Source organism: Carassius carassius, chromosome 14 (genome assembly GCF_963082965.1).
Source record: "Carassius carassius chromosome 14, fCarCar2.1, whole genome shotgun sequence".
Classification (NCBI taxonomy): Eukaryota; Metazoa; Chordata; class Actinopteri; order Cypriniformes; family Cyprinidae; genus Carassius; species Carassius carassius.
In genome coordinates, this window is record NC_081768.1 from 24,467,786 (window position 1) to 24,484,193 (window position 16,408).

Consider the following 16,408-nt stretch of genomic DNA (forward strand, 5'->3'; position numbering starts at 1 on the left):
ACGTTTACTTGTAGTTTGCACGCACTAGGGGGAAAACCGCATCTCTACGGAATAGTTCATGTGAAGCCATTCATCGCAATACGCCAGATGCATATCTTACAGAAACGAGTCGCGTTTAAAATGGGCTAATTGTTTTTTTAAATGTAGCCTACAGACTCTCTCTCTCTTCTCTTCTCTTCTCTTCTCTCTCTCTCTCTCCTCCCACAGTCTGATTTCTGCTGCTGGGACTCAGTGTGATCATGTGACGGGAGAGCGCAAGAGGAGCTGGTCGGTAACGGAGGACCGAATGCCAATCTAATTGAGAAAGCGCCTTTATTGCGCGTGAGAGACGGGAGGGACAGACGTTTATAGTGCTGCACACATACACAGACGGACAAGACACAGGAAGCTCTGGGGAACTCGGGGAAAGGGTGCATTTTCTTCGCCGCAAGAGGAAGTTAAGGACAAATCTCTCGCTAAAATAAATCTTAAAAGGGGCACTGGGCACGCGGGAGTCGCCTTTGCGAGAAACTTGTGGGATTTATCGGGAATTGTTTCTGAAAGGTGACCTGGCTTCCCTCTCCACACGTTTATATTTCATTTGGTTCATTTAATTGCATTTCATCAGCTGCCCTGAACATCTGTCATCTCCCGAATTGCCGTAGCAGCCTATTGCAGCAGCGGATTGTGCGTAAAGACAGAGACAGCAGCCTTTTCCGCGGACGAGTCAGGCACTTGCCTTCTTCACTTGCTTTATTTATTATTTATATCCAAGCCTTTATTTATTTTGGGACTCTTTCCGTCTATTTTGGGGCGTCGGTGGTGATTTCTGTGGAATATGGTGGGGGAAATGGAAACGAAAGAGAAGCCGAAGCCGACCCCAGATTATCTGATGCAGCTCATGAACGATAAGAAACTGATGAGCAGTCTGCCCAACTTCTGCGGGATCTTCAACCACCTCGAACGGCTTCTCGACGAAGGTAATGCCCGTCAAATCGCACCGAACTGTGCTGGAAACGGAGCGCGGTCGTTCGCGCTTAGGGCAAAAGCGGTTAACAGTAAAAATTTACATCGTCAGTTGCATTTTTGATGTCAGATCTTCATCCCTGTTTTGCCAAACATACCACTCGTACAGCCTTTTAGTTCTGCTTTAAGATATGCTTAAGTTTACGCTCCCATTCGGTATCGCTACTTCTCCGTTGCAAGGCGATAACCTGTGGCTTGCGAAATGATTTCACAGTGATTCTGCTGGTTATTAATTAATATTAATAATAAAAAAAATGTATGTGATTAAGACCGTTATGCAATAGGTTCATTTTACAGTTTCACTAATATTTGAAAGACAGTTGTTAACTCTGAGACAAAAAAATAAATAAAATAATAATAAATACAAATAAATACAATTATAATAATAAAACTCGTAGCCTAAGTAAAATTCCTCTCATTTAATCTCTAAATTAACCAGTCTACACAGGCAGAATTCAAGAAATTTACAACTGGAGTCGATATTGAGCTTTTGTAGCTCATCGGTTCGACTGGTCTTAAAGAGAAAGTTGACCATCACGTAGTGAGTGAGCCTACACAAGCGAGAGAAACTGACTGTCACACCTCTTCTGGACCGGCGCTATTTAAATAGTGAGCGCCAGACCTGTTGTTTACCAAAATAACCCAACAAAATGGCCCAGTAGCCTATGTGTAAGCCAGTAGTTAAGTATAGGCTATAAAAAAAAAAAAACAGCCCAACATTTTTAAGTAAAACAGCACACACAACAATAGCCTCAAACAGTTTTTTTTTTTGCTTTATCTAAGTATAAAACATCAATATTCACAAAGCTCAGTTTGTCAAAATAGTCTTTTTATACAGTATGTGCACCATGACATAGTTTAACTGTTGTCCTAGAGCAGTTGACCATTCAGTAATTTGTGGTTTAGGGTGATAATTGCATGTACTTATGCATGTATTTTTTAGAAACCTTGTACCCATCACCTGCTGTAAACTTTATAAACTTCTTAATAAGGTTTAGATATTTCCCCAAAACTGTGCTCTTTTTCTCATTCAGACTGTTTTATACATATTTTATATAGAGCCTTGGGCCTTTAATGCAAATTAAATCTATCTATCTATCTATCTATCTATCTATCTATCTATCTATCTATCTATCTATCTATCTATCTATCTATCTATCTATCTATCTATCTATCTATCTAAATGACGCCTGTTATAGAGAGCCCTCTCTAACCACCTTCTTACAGTAAGTTCCTTTTATTCCTGATCGCAGAGGCCATTCTGTCATTGTAGACTGATTTTCATTGTTCTTTTGTTTTGTAATATTCTTGCCTATTTAACACATGCATTTTCATTTCTTTTGCTTTACGGAATTTCCCTGCCAATTGAAAACCTGTTGAAAAAAACAGTTGTCAAATAAAGCAAACGTAATTTCACATCATGATGTGCTTGTAATAATTTAGAACCTCTTGAGCAAACCTAAGTTCTAAATTACGTTTATAATTCTCCATCATTACACACATTACTCTACATTACCGACTCATTACTCATCATTACTTTCTCATTACAGTATGAGGGAGAGGGTGTCGTTATATTTTTGAAATCTTTGAACGCTGCCACCCTCCCTCGCTCAAGTTAGGAAGGTTGGTAGGTTAATAATCGCTGACACACAGTCCTAAATAACTGTTTTCCGCCGGTGAATCATCTGCGCCCAGCATGCCATTCCAGTCCCTTGGCATCCACAATTAAACACCCGAGGATCGTATTCATCTGCAAATCACAGCGGAGTGACGTAAGCCTAATTTCTCCTCTGTGATGTAATTTTAAAATGTCAGTTTCATTTTTAGACTATAATCAGAAAAATTCTTATTTGTCACTTTAGAAATCCATCAAAACGTGTCTTTTACACACTATCCTGTTAAACTTGCATTTCGGACACCATCATACCCCCCCCGGGAGGGCCTGCGGCCTGGCTTTACACTGTGCTTTGTGAATTGCAGCAGTTTCACAGTCGCTTTCTTGTTTATTTCTTGTCACTCACATTTACAGCCTTTCCCTTTGGTCGAAACTAGCTTTCTTCTCTGGATAAAGCTGATGATGTTCGCCTGTTACATTACCCATTTAATCAGAGCGTTGCAGCTGATCTTACCTGCCAACATGAATATTCTGCGTTTCACTTGCGAAGTATGACTCACGTTGTGAGTTTTCACAGATTTTTATACAGAGAGTTGGTGAGAATCTGGCGTATATATGTGTCATGCTGTTTAATGCAATCCTTTTGAGTAATATGCCAGTTAGAGTCGTTTCCTCCACCACACATTATGGGTTTGTCACAGTCTAGCTTGTGCCAATCTGAATTAATAACGCTGTCATGGGAGCACACACTCCGTCAGACTGAGACAGCGAGTTAATCTTGTGCTCAGGATAGTGAACTGAGCAGTCGGTTTCACTTCCTCTATTGAACCATTGCAGAACTGAGCCCTAACCTCCGATAAACAGGACATACTGCTCAGATCTGCATGTTAGGAGTATGTCAATGTATGCCTCTGATGCCTTTTAGAAAACTAATTGCAATTGGTCTTGATCTTTGGTGGTTATGAGATCAGAAAATGTGCTTCTCTGGATTCATAGAGAAATGAATGTCCTGTTGTCGTGCTACAGTACTGCAACTCACAGACTGCGTGCTTCAACATCTCTCTCTATATATATTCCTTTGTAATTTCAGAAGCTTTGTCGCTACAGTGGAACCATCACCAAAGCAAGGCTAAATCATCAGCTTTTGCAGAGCTCAGCTCTATTCTGTCCTAGAACGATGCAGAGAACGCAAATTATGGTCTTCCGCTAATGCTGGACTGCTACATTGATCATACATGAAACTCTTTTCTGCACGGATCTATGAGAATGAAAATGGAGAAATGAACTGAAAGTGTTGAAAATCTGTGGCATCTTCAATAATCGAGGCAAGCGATCGCTCAGTAGCTGTGTGAGACCGCATGTGTGATATTCCCTGTGGGGTGTTGTAATATCCAACAAATCTGGCTCTGTTTGGATGAGAGTGTGTGAATGTGTGCGATTGTGTCGGCTTGCATCCATCTCATAATGTGCATTCATTTTACACTCTCGTTTGTAATATCACATAATCGGATGCAAGCAGTAGCTTGGGAGCACTTTGGATTTTAGGCAATTGCTGTCATTATCACTATGAGAGCGCTGTTAATTTTTGTAAATTACTCTAGATTACTGTAATCTACTCAAACTAGAAATATAGACAAACTGTTATATTCTCTCATAAATTGCAATAATGCCAATTTATAAATAAAGTAATCTCTTTTTTCCCTTATGAACATTTGGGATGGTGCTCATTTAGTAGGTGTAGAGCCAGGCACAGAGGGCACCGTATACTGATGGAGTGTCTGGGATCCTTTATTGTTATTGTGCCCTAGAGCACTTCACTTTACCCTGGGTTTCTCCATGGGGACTGTCCTTGTAGCTAGTAGACTACTGTCTGACACTTTGGATGAAAAAAAAACTATTTGAATGGCAGATAACATTTAAAACTAGGGTTGCTTTTCTATAAAATTATTTGAATTAACTGCTGAGAAAATCCTCCAATTAACTAACCTTGAATTGCTTTAGTGACAGGAAAATCCCTTAAAATAAAGAATTGCATGCAGGTCAGGGGACATGATTAATTGTATTTTGAAATATCAAAAAAATAAATAAATCACCAAATTCGCCTCTATTTCTGCTCACTGTTTTGTATTAAACATTACATTTTGTTATTAATTAAGTAATCCAAAGGGGATTTAGAGCTTGTGCTGAAGCAAATATGTACTTATATGTAAAATGTAAATGTGAACTTGTGTACTAAACATTTTGAGCGATATATTTTTAGTCAGTTCACTGATTGGGAAAATTGTTTAATTCACCTTCAACATATATTACCAATGTATATTTCCAGTGGGTTCGCAATGATTTGCCATGCAAAAAATATAATCCAGACTGACACACTACAGCAAAACATAGAAATAACCATTTTTTGTTGGTGAAAATACTAGTGACCTAAGACTTTTGCACAGTACTATATATATATGTGTGTGTGTGTATATATATATGTATATATATATATATGTTTATTGTTTTTTTGCTAGTTACAAACTAAAATTATATAAATGCATTTCTAATGTACCCTCATTTCTGCAGTTAAACTTTGCAACTACATGTCAACTAGCAGTCATTAGAGTATTAGTAGACTGTATGCTAAATATCTTCTAACACTTTATTTTGATGGGTCCACAACATACAACATACTGAGTAAGAAAACTTTGCAAGCATATGTCGACTTATTCTGCTAACCCTAAACCTATAACAGTCTACTCTGAGAGTTAGTGGACATGTAGTTGCAACTTAATGATAATCAGTTGGCATGTAGTTGCAAAGTTACTTATAGTTAGTAGAATGTCTAAAGTGGACTATCAAAATAAAGTTTAACCAAAAATAAGTGCTAGGATTACAGTGTTACTGTATGTGAATAGGATCCATTGATTCATTGGACAAATCATCCTTTAACAAATGCAAGTGTATATCATACACATTATTTGAAGCCCCTTGCAATAGTCTTTGTTGTAGAGAGCCGTTTCTTCTCGCTCTGAAGGATACAGTGGCCTTTAGATATGAGACGTGCGACCGGCCCTGGCATGTCACCTGTGAGCGATGCATTTGTGTGAAGCAGACGTGATGCTCACAGGCTGATGCACAGACCAAGCATAAACCCCTGCCCCCGTTAGTGCAGATGAATGCTCTCAATGGGCAACAGGAGCAGTCAGCCATGCTAGGCCATGCACTCGGCGCTGTAATAAAGATGATGAATTTAATCAGGGGAGCAGCCGCTGCCATCAGTACAAGGCCCATAAGGCAAAGTTGTGCTGCTGACATCCATAGAGAACGGAGTTAGTTACTGTTTGAATAGACACGGTAATAGAAACAGAGATGTATGTGGGCCTGTAAGGCATGGTAAAGCTCAATGGTCATTCATGGTTTGTACACCAAATTGTTCTTTTATGGTGTCGTAAAAGGTTTCTAAATAACTGACTGCTGCAATTTAGTGACTAGAAGTACATAATATTTAGTATTCAAGGCACTCGAATGCAATGTTCAAACATTCTGAATTAAATTCAAGATATTCTTAGTTGTAGGATGTCAGGCCTCAGACAGCATGGCAATGAACCACCCACAAACACTGACAGTCTGATGCATATTGCACAGAAAAATGGCAAGAGCTGGCTGAAATCTGATTGGCTGACGCTGTTCTACTGGGTACACCAGTCTGTCTGGAAAAGAAGTCCTGTTTACAAGATACGGAGTGCTTCTGGGAACAACTATTTACCTAACATGCCAAAAATGTCCAGTTTTGTGGCATCAGATCTTTGAAAGAATTTTTTTTTAGTTTTGTTGGAGGCTCTTAGTAGCAAATATTCAGTGCTAAATGTCCAAAAAACAGATATTTGTAAAAGGTTGGTATCTCTAATTTTTTTTTTTTTCTTTTTTTTTTTGAGGTGGGGCGGTGTTCTGCAAAATGTTTTAAATTGTAAAGTGACAGTTAAGCCATTTATAATATTCTAGAAGATTTCCATTTAAAATAAATGTTGTTCTTTTGAACTTTATATCCATCAAAGAATCACAATTCCCAAAAAATAATAAGCAGCACAAAGGTTTTCAACATTGATAATTTGAGCAGCAAATCAGCATATTAGAATGATTCCTGAAGAATCACATGAGACTGAAGACTGGAGTAATGATGCGGAAAATTCAACTTGGCATTACAAGAATAAACTACATTCTAAAATATATTAGAAAAGAAAAAGGTTATTTAAAATTGCAAAAATATTTCACAATATTTCTGTTTTTTGTTTGTTTGTTTGTTTTTTTTTTACAGTTTTTTATCAAATAATTGCTGCCTTGGTTAGCATGAAAGACTTCTTTCAAAACCATTAAAACATTGTACCCCAAACTTTTAAACATTAATGTCAGTAATATAATCAGTACTTTATAGTTTTGTATTGTCAGAAAGTCTTTCTCATTTCTGATCATTTCTTTGGTGACCGAGCTGACTGTTGTTGTTGTTGTTTTTAGCCTCTAAATGGCATGTCAGCACCAAAAATTGACTGTGATTGGTCACTTTTCATGTCAGTCAGAACGACCTTTCCTAAGTGGCTGTACACTGACTTTATACAGATAGTCAAAAGATGATGGGATGACTAACTTTCAGATAAGATTTGATTAAAAGGGAAAAAAATAATTGGTTGACAATAAATTAACAAGATGCAGGGCTCTAGAGTGCGACCAATTTGGTCTTAATTTCTCAATGTGGTCGACAAAAAAAAAACCCTGAGGACACACCGGTGAGAAGCCTCATTGACAAATACAACAATCCTATCACACATGTAGTTAACCAGGGAAATAGGACTCATACAAAACAGCAGGTTTATTGCTACCTAAACAGGACAAGCACATTAAGAGCGGTCATTAATTTTTCACTCAAATTCACATAGCAAAAAACTGATGTGATGATAATCACCCTCCAAGGACCCATTTTAATGACTTTGCCTTCTAAAACTTCAATACAAGGCGCTTTACTTTCAGGCTCCTTAAAAATCCCATGAGGACTGGAGAAGCGCATACCCCACTGACAATTAGTCTAAGTGTTCACATTCATCACCTAATTGGAGCAATTAACTAATCCTGAGGAGTTTTACTGGGGTCAAAGTCAATTTACCCAGAATTGTCTTCTTTAGGACTCTGTCATTAGTTGTAAAGTAGTTTTCCTTTCTGAGATACTTTACAATCCCTCTCACTTTGTGGCATTCAAGGAGTAGGAAATGAGCAGTTCACTCATTAGGAGCTAGAGATGGAGAGAGATACAGGTGACTTACAACACCAGAAGCATCTCAGTGCAATTCAGGGACATTCAACTGAGTGTATTTCATAATGTATACTTAAATAGAAATTTGGAAAAATCTTCATGCAGCTCTTTTCCATACAATGACAGCTCATAGTGATTTTCTCCTTAAGAACCACTGTGACCATATAATTGAATCAGTAAAACAGATTAAATAATAAAAAAAAGAGTCTGATCATAAATCACACTTAGCCATTCATTAACAAATAAGATTGATCTGGGGCCAAATTCTCAAAAATCTTAAGAAAAGTATGAATACCTTATGCTTTGGTTCTCAAATGCTTATGGAACCTTCCTAAGCATAAAATAACAGGATATAGTGTTGTCTGATTTTGAAACAACTTGCTTTTTCAGATTTAAACCAAGGTTTTTGTTTTTTCAAGAGTATCTTTGAGACACAAAATGGCTTAATATTAATAATTTAATTTAATAATTTATTGTTAAGAATGAAATACATTTTAGTACTAAAAGGTATCGATATAAAATCTCTTTTTTTTAATGGACTCAGTATTTGCATGGTACGTGTTTCATGGTTGTTAGAGTATTGCCTTGTGAGAGCTTAGCAACATGTTAACTAATTGTTGAGTCTTGTGTGGCATATAGAGCGTTCTAATCTAGTCACTTATGAGATCTCATTTTGGATTCGGCATGTCTTACAAGTTGTCATTTTGAGCCTTTAATTGTCACTCTGATAGCCTCTACATCTACATTGTGACTATTTACAATTTGATTACTGTTAGCAAAAAAAAAAAAATGTTTGCAGCCAGTCACAGGCAGATCCCTGAGGTGAGTTTCACTTCATCTTACATTCTGAGACCTGCTGTGTGCCAGCGACATTAAGTTTAGCTTAAGATTAGCTCTTTGCATTGATATCCGCAGTGATATTTTGAGATGCTCCAAAAAAAAAAAGAGGTGGTGATTGTGCACTCAACGGACACAACAGGTTAATAAGGTTAGCATCAGAGTGTAGGTCGTGTTATTTCAGGTAAGCAGGCCTTCCTTAAATCTTCTGAACATCATCATTTCCTGTCACAAGATGACTTTGAAGGTTTATTGGAGCAGAAGTAAAGAACACACACAGCGAGACTGTCATCTGACAGTACTTGATGTGCCAGAGCGCAGGGGTCACAGGGTCTTCGTGTCACAAAGTCATGTGCCCCAGTTCTCCTCACTCAAAAGCAGCGCCAGTTCATTTCAAGGAGAAATCAATCACATGACAACCCACTTCCATTTCTGCTTCCATCAGTTACTCTATACATCATTGGGGATTATTATGGCCGGCTTCCTGTGATGCCGTCATTATTAGTGAATACATCAGCGTTGAGCTTTATAATGCATTTACATCACTCATTTTAAAAGCACTCTGTGTAATTGAAACTGTTTCTCACAGACTGCTGACTAAGTCTCCAGCCCGCCACGGGCTCGCCGGGAGACTGGGTGAGAGGAGAATGTGAATAGAATCTACCTACACAGACAGAGTCATATTGATTTCAAAGTAAGAGGCTGAATGAAAAGGCAAAATCTGAGCTCGTTTATGTCAATAGATTTTGGTCTCCTGTCGTTCCTTATCCTTGCCCATTGCCTCTTAGAGTGAAATCCTATAACCTGAAATAATTCATATTCCAGCGAGATGGTGCCTGAGATCTTACATGTTAATCAAAACTTTTTAACTTTTACCTGCATTTAAATGCAGTGTTTGTCACTATTGCTGTATATGTGGACTGCGTTATTATCTTATAGATGGCTGTTTATGTGATAGGCCATTCAGTTTACACAACACCATTTTCAACTAAAAATTTTATCCTTGGATGTTTTGGATGTTCATTTACACAACAACAGCATTTTGGGGCCCTGCCATTGCAAACTTTTGAAAATGGGTTTCAAAGTGCAGGTTTTTGAAACCAATAATTTTATTGTCTCTGTGTTAACTGCAAAAATATGAATTTGTGAAAACTGTGGCGTCGTGCACATGCATATTACATCTTCTGTCTATAGGCATGCGCAAGTACTTAAGTGAGTAATGCAAATGTGCACAGGTATGTAACATTTCTTTAGAAAGTGACATCGGCAACTACTGGCCTGGCATGCATTATACAGCATTTTTAGTCATTTCCATGGATTCATTAAACTAGGAATGTTTTGACACCATTGGCATCTGTGCACAACATACTTTTAATCAGCTCTTCTCAAATTCACAGGTTGTTCTGTAAGAGTAACCTCAAGTATAGTTCAAACTAACCATGAACATGATCCACTGGTTTTTGACAACCGAGTGTCACAGTACTTTTTGTCTTCATGTTGATCAGGATACTGATCATTTAAAACCAAGCAAACTTCAGTTTTGTGAAACATTTTGTTCATAAAGTGTGCTAGAAAGTGCTAAATAGCTCAATACTGTAGCTCAAATATCAATTGGATTCTTTATAAGTTTTTTAAACTTTACTTGTTGCTTAAGAACATCACACAAGTGTGAATACTCTCAATATCAGCATTATCATATTGAAATTATTGAAAGCCCATATTGGTCAACCAGCAGTTGATATTGCTCTAAATATCTCTTAAACATTACTGAGGTTATATGGTAAAAGTATCCAGTTATCTCTTTTTCCACCTGAGATCCATGTCAGCATGTTGGTCTTGCTCAGACCTCTGCTGTTCTTGTCGTTGGGCTATTTTTTCAGTCTGCTCTAGATTCGAAGTTAACGCTTGGTCAGATTTGAGGATTGTTGCTGCTCGGGTAGCAAAAGGAGATTGATGTGTTTACCTTTCGTCAGCAGCACAAAGTTCAAGGTACGGGAGAGATATTTAATTGAATCTAGCCTCTTCTGAATGATTTTCAAATGTTCTGGGCTAGGGCCCAAGCAGATGCCTTTTAAAGGACACGGTGGGACCATCTAGAGTGCCATCCATTAGACTCTTCTGTTTAATATAGATAAAGAGCAATTCAGGCCATCTTAGAAATGATCGATTCCCTTCCCTACTTACCGTGATTTATCTCATACCGTTTGCACACCAAATGTGCATTTTAATTCTTTGTTAAAGGCTAATGGCTCTTGCAGGTTTTTATATAATATCCGTACGCAGCCAAAAATGTCCCTGTTAATATTATCGTCACAATAAAGCCATAACCACCCTTGATTTGTTAAATCTGGGCTTGCCCGTGTACACCGTAGATTTACAGTTTCAAGGTAATGAGTTTTGTCATACTTTTGTAGGTTTTTAATCATGTTTCACAATGAAAACACAGTATGGATCTAACTTTTAATAAAGGGTAAGATGTTGACACTAAAAAGTCATGTTTTCAGCATAAATGTGACCTTCCGATCCAAGAGCATGTGATATGTGTGGCTGTTCATTTCTCTTAAATTAACCTATTAACTCCTTACCGTCTCGTCCCGTGACAGTGCAACACAATTAGGTGACAGCCAATCAGAAAGGCCAAAGCAGAGAGGGGATTTGCATGGTTCTGTGCTTCACTTCATTTGCTAGCTGATATACGAAAAAAGCTGAGACTGTGTGTACCTGTCATCTGATGTCCCTGTACTGTATGGAGTACCTTGTCTGTCTCTGAAAAGACAGCCGCAGTCACCAGCCTTGTGCTCATCTCAGTGCCTGAGTGTTTTGAGTTTTTCACACAAATTTAATGTCTCAGCTGCACAGAATTATTCTGTGTTTTTTGAACACAGAAAACAGTTTTTCAGTCCTTTTAAGTAATATATATTAATTCAGTGATGCCTTGATAATCCTTGTTTAGAATGGAGTTATTTTTAGAGAAGTTTTAGGCTTTATCAAACTGTTGAGTTAGTTGTGTAATGGAGTTTTAAATACGTTGTTTAATAGAGCTTTGATGTGTTAATTATGCTTGAGGTAGTTGTGTAACAGAGTTTTTAGGGGTTATCAAAGGGTTGGCTTAGTTGTGTTGTGAAGTTTTGAGGTGTTAGGGTTGAGTTAGTTGTGTAGCAGAGTTTTGAGGTGTTAGGTTTGGGTTAGTTATGTAGTTGAGTTTTGAGGTGTTAGGGTTGAGTTAGTTGTGTAGTGGAGTTTTGAGGAGTTATTGAATAGTTGAGTCAGTTGTGTAGTTGAGTTTGCAGGGGTTATCGAAGGATAGAGTTAGTTGTTTAGTTGAGTTTTGAGGGGTTATTGAATAGTTGAGTTAGTTGTGTAGTTGAGTATTGAGGTTTTAGGGTTGAGTTAGTTGTGTAGTAGAGTTTGCAGGTGTTAGGTTTGGGTTAGTTATTTAGTTGAGTTTTGAGGTGTTAGGGTTGAGTTAGTTGTATAGTGGAGTTTTGAGGAGTTATTGAATAGTTGTGTTAGTTGTGTAGTTGAGTCTTGAGGTGTTAGGTTTGAGTTAGTTGTGTAGTGGAGTTTTGAGGTGTTGGGGTTGAGTTAGTTGTGTAGTTGAGTTTTGAGGTTTTAGGGTTGAGTTAGTTGTGTAGTAGAGTTTGCAGGGGTTATCGAAGGATAGAGTTAGTTGTTTAGTTGAGTTTTGAGGAGTTATTGAAGAGTTGATTTAGTTGTGTAGTTGAGTTTGCAGGGGTTATCGAAGGATATATTTAGTTGTTTAGTTGAGTTTTGAGGGGTTATTGAATAGTTAGTTAGTTGTGTAGTTGAGTCTTGAGGTTTTAGGTTTGAGTTAGTTGTGTAGTTGAGTTTTGAGATGTTATGTTTGAGTTAGTTATTTAGTTGAGTTTTGAGGGGTTATTGAATAGTTGAGTTTTGTAGTTGAGTTTTGAGGTGTTAGGTTTGAGTTAGTTGTTTAATTGAGTTTTGAGGTGTTAGGGTTTGAGTTAGTTGTTTAATTGAGTTTTGAGGTGTTAGGGTTGAGTTAGTTGTGTAGTTGAGTTTTGAGGGGTTATTAAATAGTTGAGTCAGTTGTGTAGTTGAGATTGCAGAGGTTATCGAAAGGATTGAGTTAGTTTTATAGTGTAGTTTTGAGGGTTTATCGAAGAGTTGAGTTGTGTAGTGTAGTTTTGAGGGGTCATCGAAGGGTTGATTTAGTTGTGTAGTAGAGTTTTGAGGTGTTAGGGTTGAGTTAGTTGTGTAGTTGAGTTTTGAAGTGTTAGGTTTGAGTTAGTTGCGTAGTTGAGTTTTGAGGTGTTAGGGTTGAGTTAGTTGTGAAGTTGAGTTTTGAAGATGTTACTGAAGAGTTGAATTAGTTGTGTAGTGGAGTTTACAGGGGTTATCGAATGATTGACTTAGTTGTGTAGTGGAGTTTTGAGGAGTTATTGAAGAGTTTAGTTGGTTGTGTAGTGTAGTGTAGTTTTGACGGGTTAGGGTAGAGTTAGTTGTGTATTGGAGTTGTGAGGGGTTATCAAACATTTGAAGGGGTCCGTTTGTGTAGTATTGAAAGCCTGGGATGGTTATTTACAAAAGTTTTAATGTCTTTTTGAACAACTGAGTTAGTTGTGTAGCGGAATTTTGAGGGATAATTTAAAGGCTTGGTTAGTTATACAGAATGATTTGTGCTGCGAGTTGTTAGGATTTGGTTGTTCTGATAAAGAGCCTGGAGGCTTGTGAGGTGTGTTTGTGTGACAGAGTAGCCCATATGCTGGCCTCAGTATGAAGCCCAGCAGGATCGAGATTCATATTAGCTTAGTAGCACTCACTGCTAAGAACCATCATTTCCTCTGTGTCAGCACCTCCTGAGGCAGCACACACATACACACAAATACTGTCTCCTTTATAAATGTGCCTAAACAGCACACACACACATACACACCGGAGTTGCCCCGAGGCCATGGGCTGCCTTTTCTGGCTGATGGGATAAACCTCTTCCCCCCTACGTTTATTTAAATGGCACCAGTGGCGTTCTGAAAAGGAAGGTGCTGCCTTGCACTTTTAAATAGGGCAGAAATCATTACATACTACGAGCAAGTAGACAGATCTAGGTTTTTTTAACACACAAGGGCATTTACACAAGGGACAAAAGCACAGAAATATATGAACATGCAAATTCATTATGGAGTATCCACTCACTGCGAAGTCCTGGAACGAGATGCTGTATTTTAGTAGGTTTGAGTCTTTCTTGTTATGCAGTACAGTCTGTCATAATATACTGGATAACATATTAAATTCAGTATTTAAAAATGGAAATCACATTAGTTTATTTTATCACAATACCTTAAGTCAACATAGAATTAAATTTAAATAATTTAAATTTATTCTTTGATTTGAACCAATGTTTTCATATGTCTTTCATGTGCTGAAATCTGAATTAAAACATTTTTGTGTGAATAATGTTTTATAGTGTGCAAAACAAGCCATCATTAGTGTACTGTATAGTGTATTATTAGTGGTTATAATTAATAAAATGTTTCATATTTAGTTAAAAAAAAGAAAAAAAAGAAAAGCTTTTGTAGTAACACTTCTTCAAACTACAACACAATCATATTCTTTAGTTAGTTACAGAGCTCAGAATATCCCGCTTAACAGAAATGACCCGTTTGCATTTGCATGTGAAGTAGTGTTTGTGTGTGTATTTGTAGTGAGTGTGTTCTCTGCACAGGAGAGCTGGTGTGTGTTCAGTCCTTCCACAGCACACTGAGCTAATTGAAGTGGGTCTGTGCCAGAGCTGGTAATGCACAGACCATATCCCCCTCCTTCCTTTTCATGGCGGGGCTTTGCACCACTGAAGCATCCCCATTGCAATCTGGGTTTTTTTTCCCTCCAGGCACAGGTGGCTGCTGTCGCTGTCCATTGATGCGGTGGTGCGGTAGGACACAAAGTGTTGCGTCAGTGCACTTCCAGTCTTTCACACACTTAACCACAAAAGTGTGCATGTTAGGTTGAGAGGAAGCCCACAACCTTCCTCCTGACATCCAGAATGCCGTTTAACCCTGACTGGCGACAATCTGTATTTGCCAGAATGTGTTGTTGCGTAGGACTGAGTTAGCAGTTCTCCAACTGTTAACTTACTGACTCACTCTTTATTTATGGCATCATGATAAGATTCTTTGGAAAGACACTCAAAAGTTCTTTTAGCTTGCGAATTCAGACGTCAATGGTTGAATCAGACATATTGTAAATACTGCACATAATAACTCTGGCCGATGACATGTGGCGATATAAGCAGATGCAGCCCAATGTCATGAAAAAAGTATATTGTGTTGGTTGTATCATGTTTCATGGCAGTTTTAAAGTGGGATGTCCAGTGAGTGCCATTAAATAGCATGTAAAAAAAACATTTGTGACAACCTTTTATTATGTTGGTTAATGCATGTATGATGGCAGTTTCGAGTGAGTGGTACTAAAAGGTTAATTCTTTATTGTGTTTGGAAATAACATAGCCTACTACTTGCGCTTCACCCTACCCTAAACCAGGGGTGGATTTAGTGAATTGGAGGCCCTAGGAAATGCCTATACATTTCCACACATTTACCTAGATCAACCTTGAGGTTCCTTTTATGTTGTGATACTTGCCGCTGCACAATGGTGCCACATTGTTGTGTCCAATGTTTCTACATTTATTATGTACATGTTATAATGGGATTCTTTAATTTACCTTTATTCATTTAGCAGACACTTTTATTATTTCATGCTGTAGACCACAAAATAATTTATTTACTGTTGAGATACAAGTTTTAACAAAAAACTAAATAAATTATACATTTTGGTCTGAACAAAAACTGCAGACTGGATTATTGAAAATGCACATTAATTCTCTGCCAGTAGGAGGTGCTTTTGGAACCTCAGAAATATAGTGGTTTCCCTGGTAATGGCTGTAAACAAAGAAGCTCAGCTTATAAATGATACTTTATCAGGTAAAATGCGATCAAAACCTTTTTGAAGACAATCAGTTCCCTTCAGAGGTTCATTCATATAAAAACTTGAATTAGTGAGAATGAGAAAAGTGTAAAAAAATATAGCCTATATTGACGAGGAAAGTCCACTGATGAGCTACCAGCGTAAGCCTACATTTTATTTTAGTCATTTTAACTTAAGGTTGTCAGTCAATTAAAATATATAATTGCGATTTATCGCAAAATAGTCATTATCTCATTTGGACATTCAGAAGCGCCGTAGTGTACGTGATTACGTCATCGCATTTTGACAACATTGATTCGTCAGAAGAAACCAATGCTTTCATTCCTCTGAGCCAAACAGAAATGATTGTTGACGCTTAGTCCCACCCCCGTGCCCAGATTGGTTCATACTGTTCCATATTAAACCAATAAGTAGTCTTTTGAACTACTACTTAACATAATGCTTTGGAAAATGAATGAAAACAAAGTGTAAGTAAAGTCTGTCGGGAGTGCATAAATACAAGTACACAATAACACATTTGCATGAGAAAACTCTGAAAAAGCACAAAAAACACTCAACAAAGTACTTTGACATGAAACAAATCGAAACCAAGGATGAAACAGTGGTACATATCTGATAAAGCACTGGGATTTATGTCTTGGGTCACTAGGCGATGTAAAATCGATTCTCACACATATTACAGCCAACGGATCGATCATTTA

General features: G+C 37.7%; 1 protein-coding gene across 5 annotated transcripts in view; it reads left to right on the forward strand.

Annotated features, from left to right (window-relative positions):
- The first annotated feature begins 231 nt into the window (after window positions 1–231).
- LOC132157393 (KH domain-containing RNA-binding protein QKI-like) overlaps window positions 232–16,408 on the forward strand; it is a 96,649-nt gene continuing 80,472 nt past the window's right edge. For 2 of the 5 annotated variants that reach the window (XM_059566732.1, XM_059566730.1), the window contains exon 1: window positions 232–959. In XM_059566732.1, the coding sequence (XP_059422715.1) occupies window positions 818–959 (142 nt within the window). In that variant the 5' untranslated portion in view covers window positions 232–817. The remainder of the gene's footprint in view (window positions 960–16,408) is intronic. The other 3 variants (XR_009437543.1, XM_059566729.1, XM_059566731.1) reach the window with 2 other exon arrangements.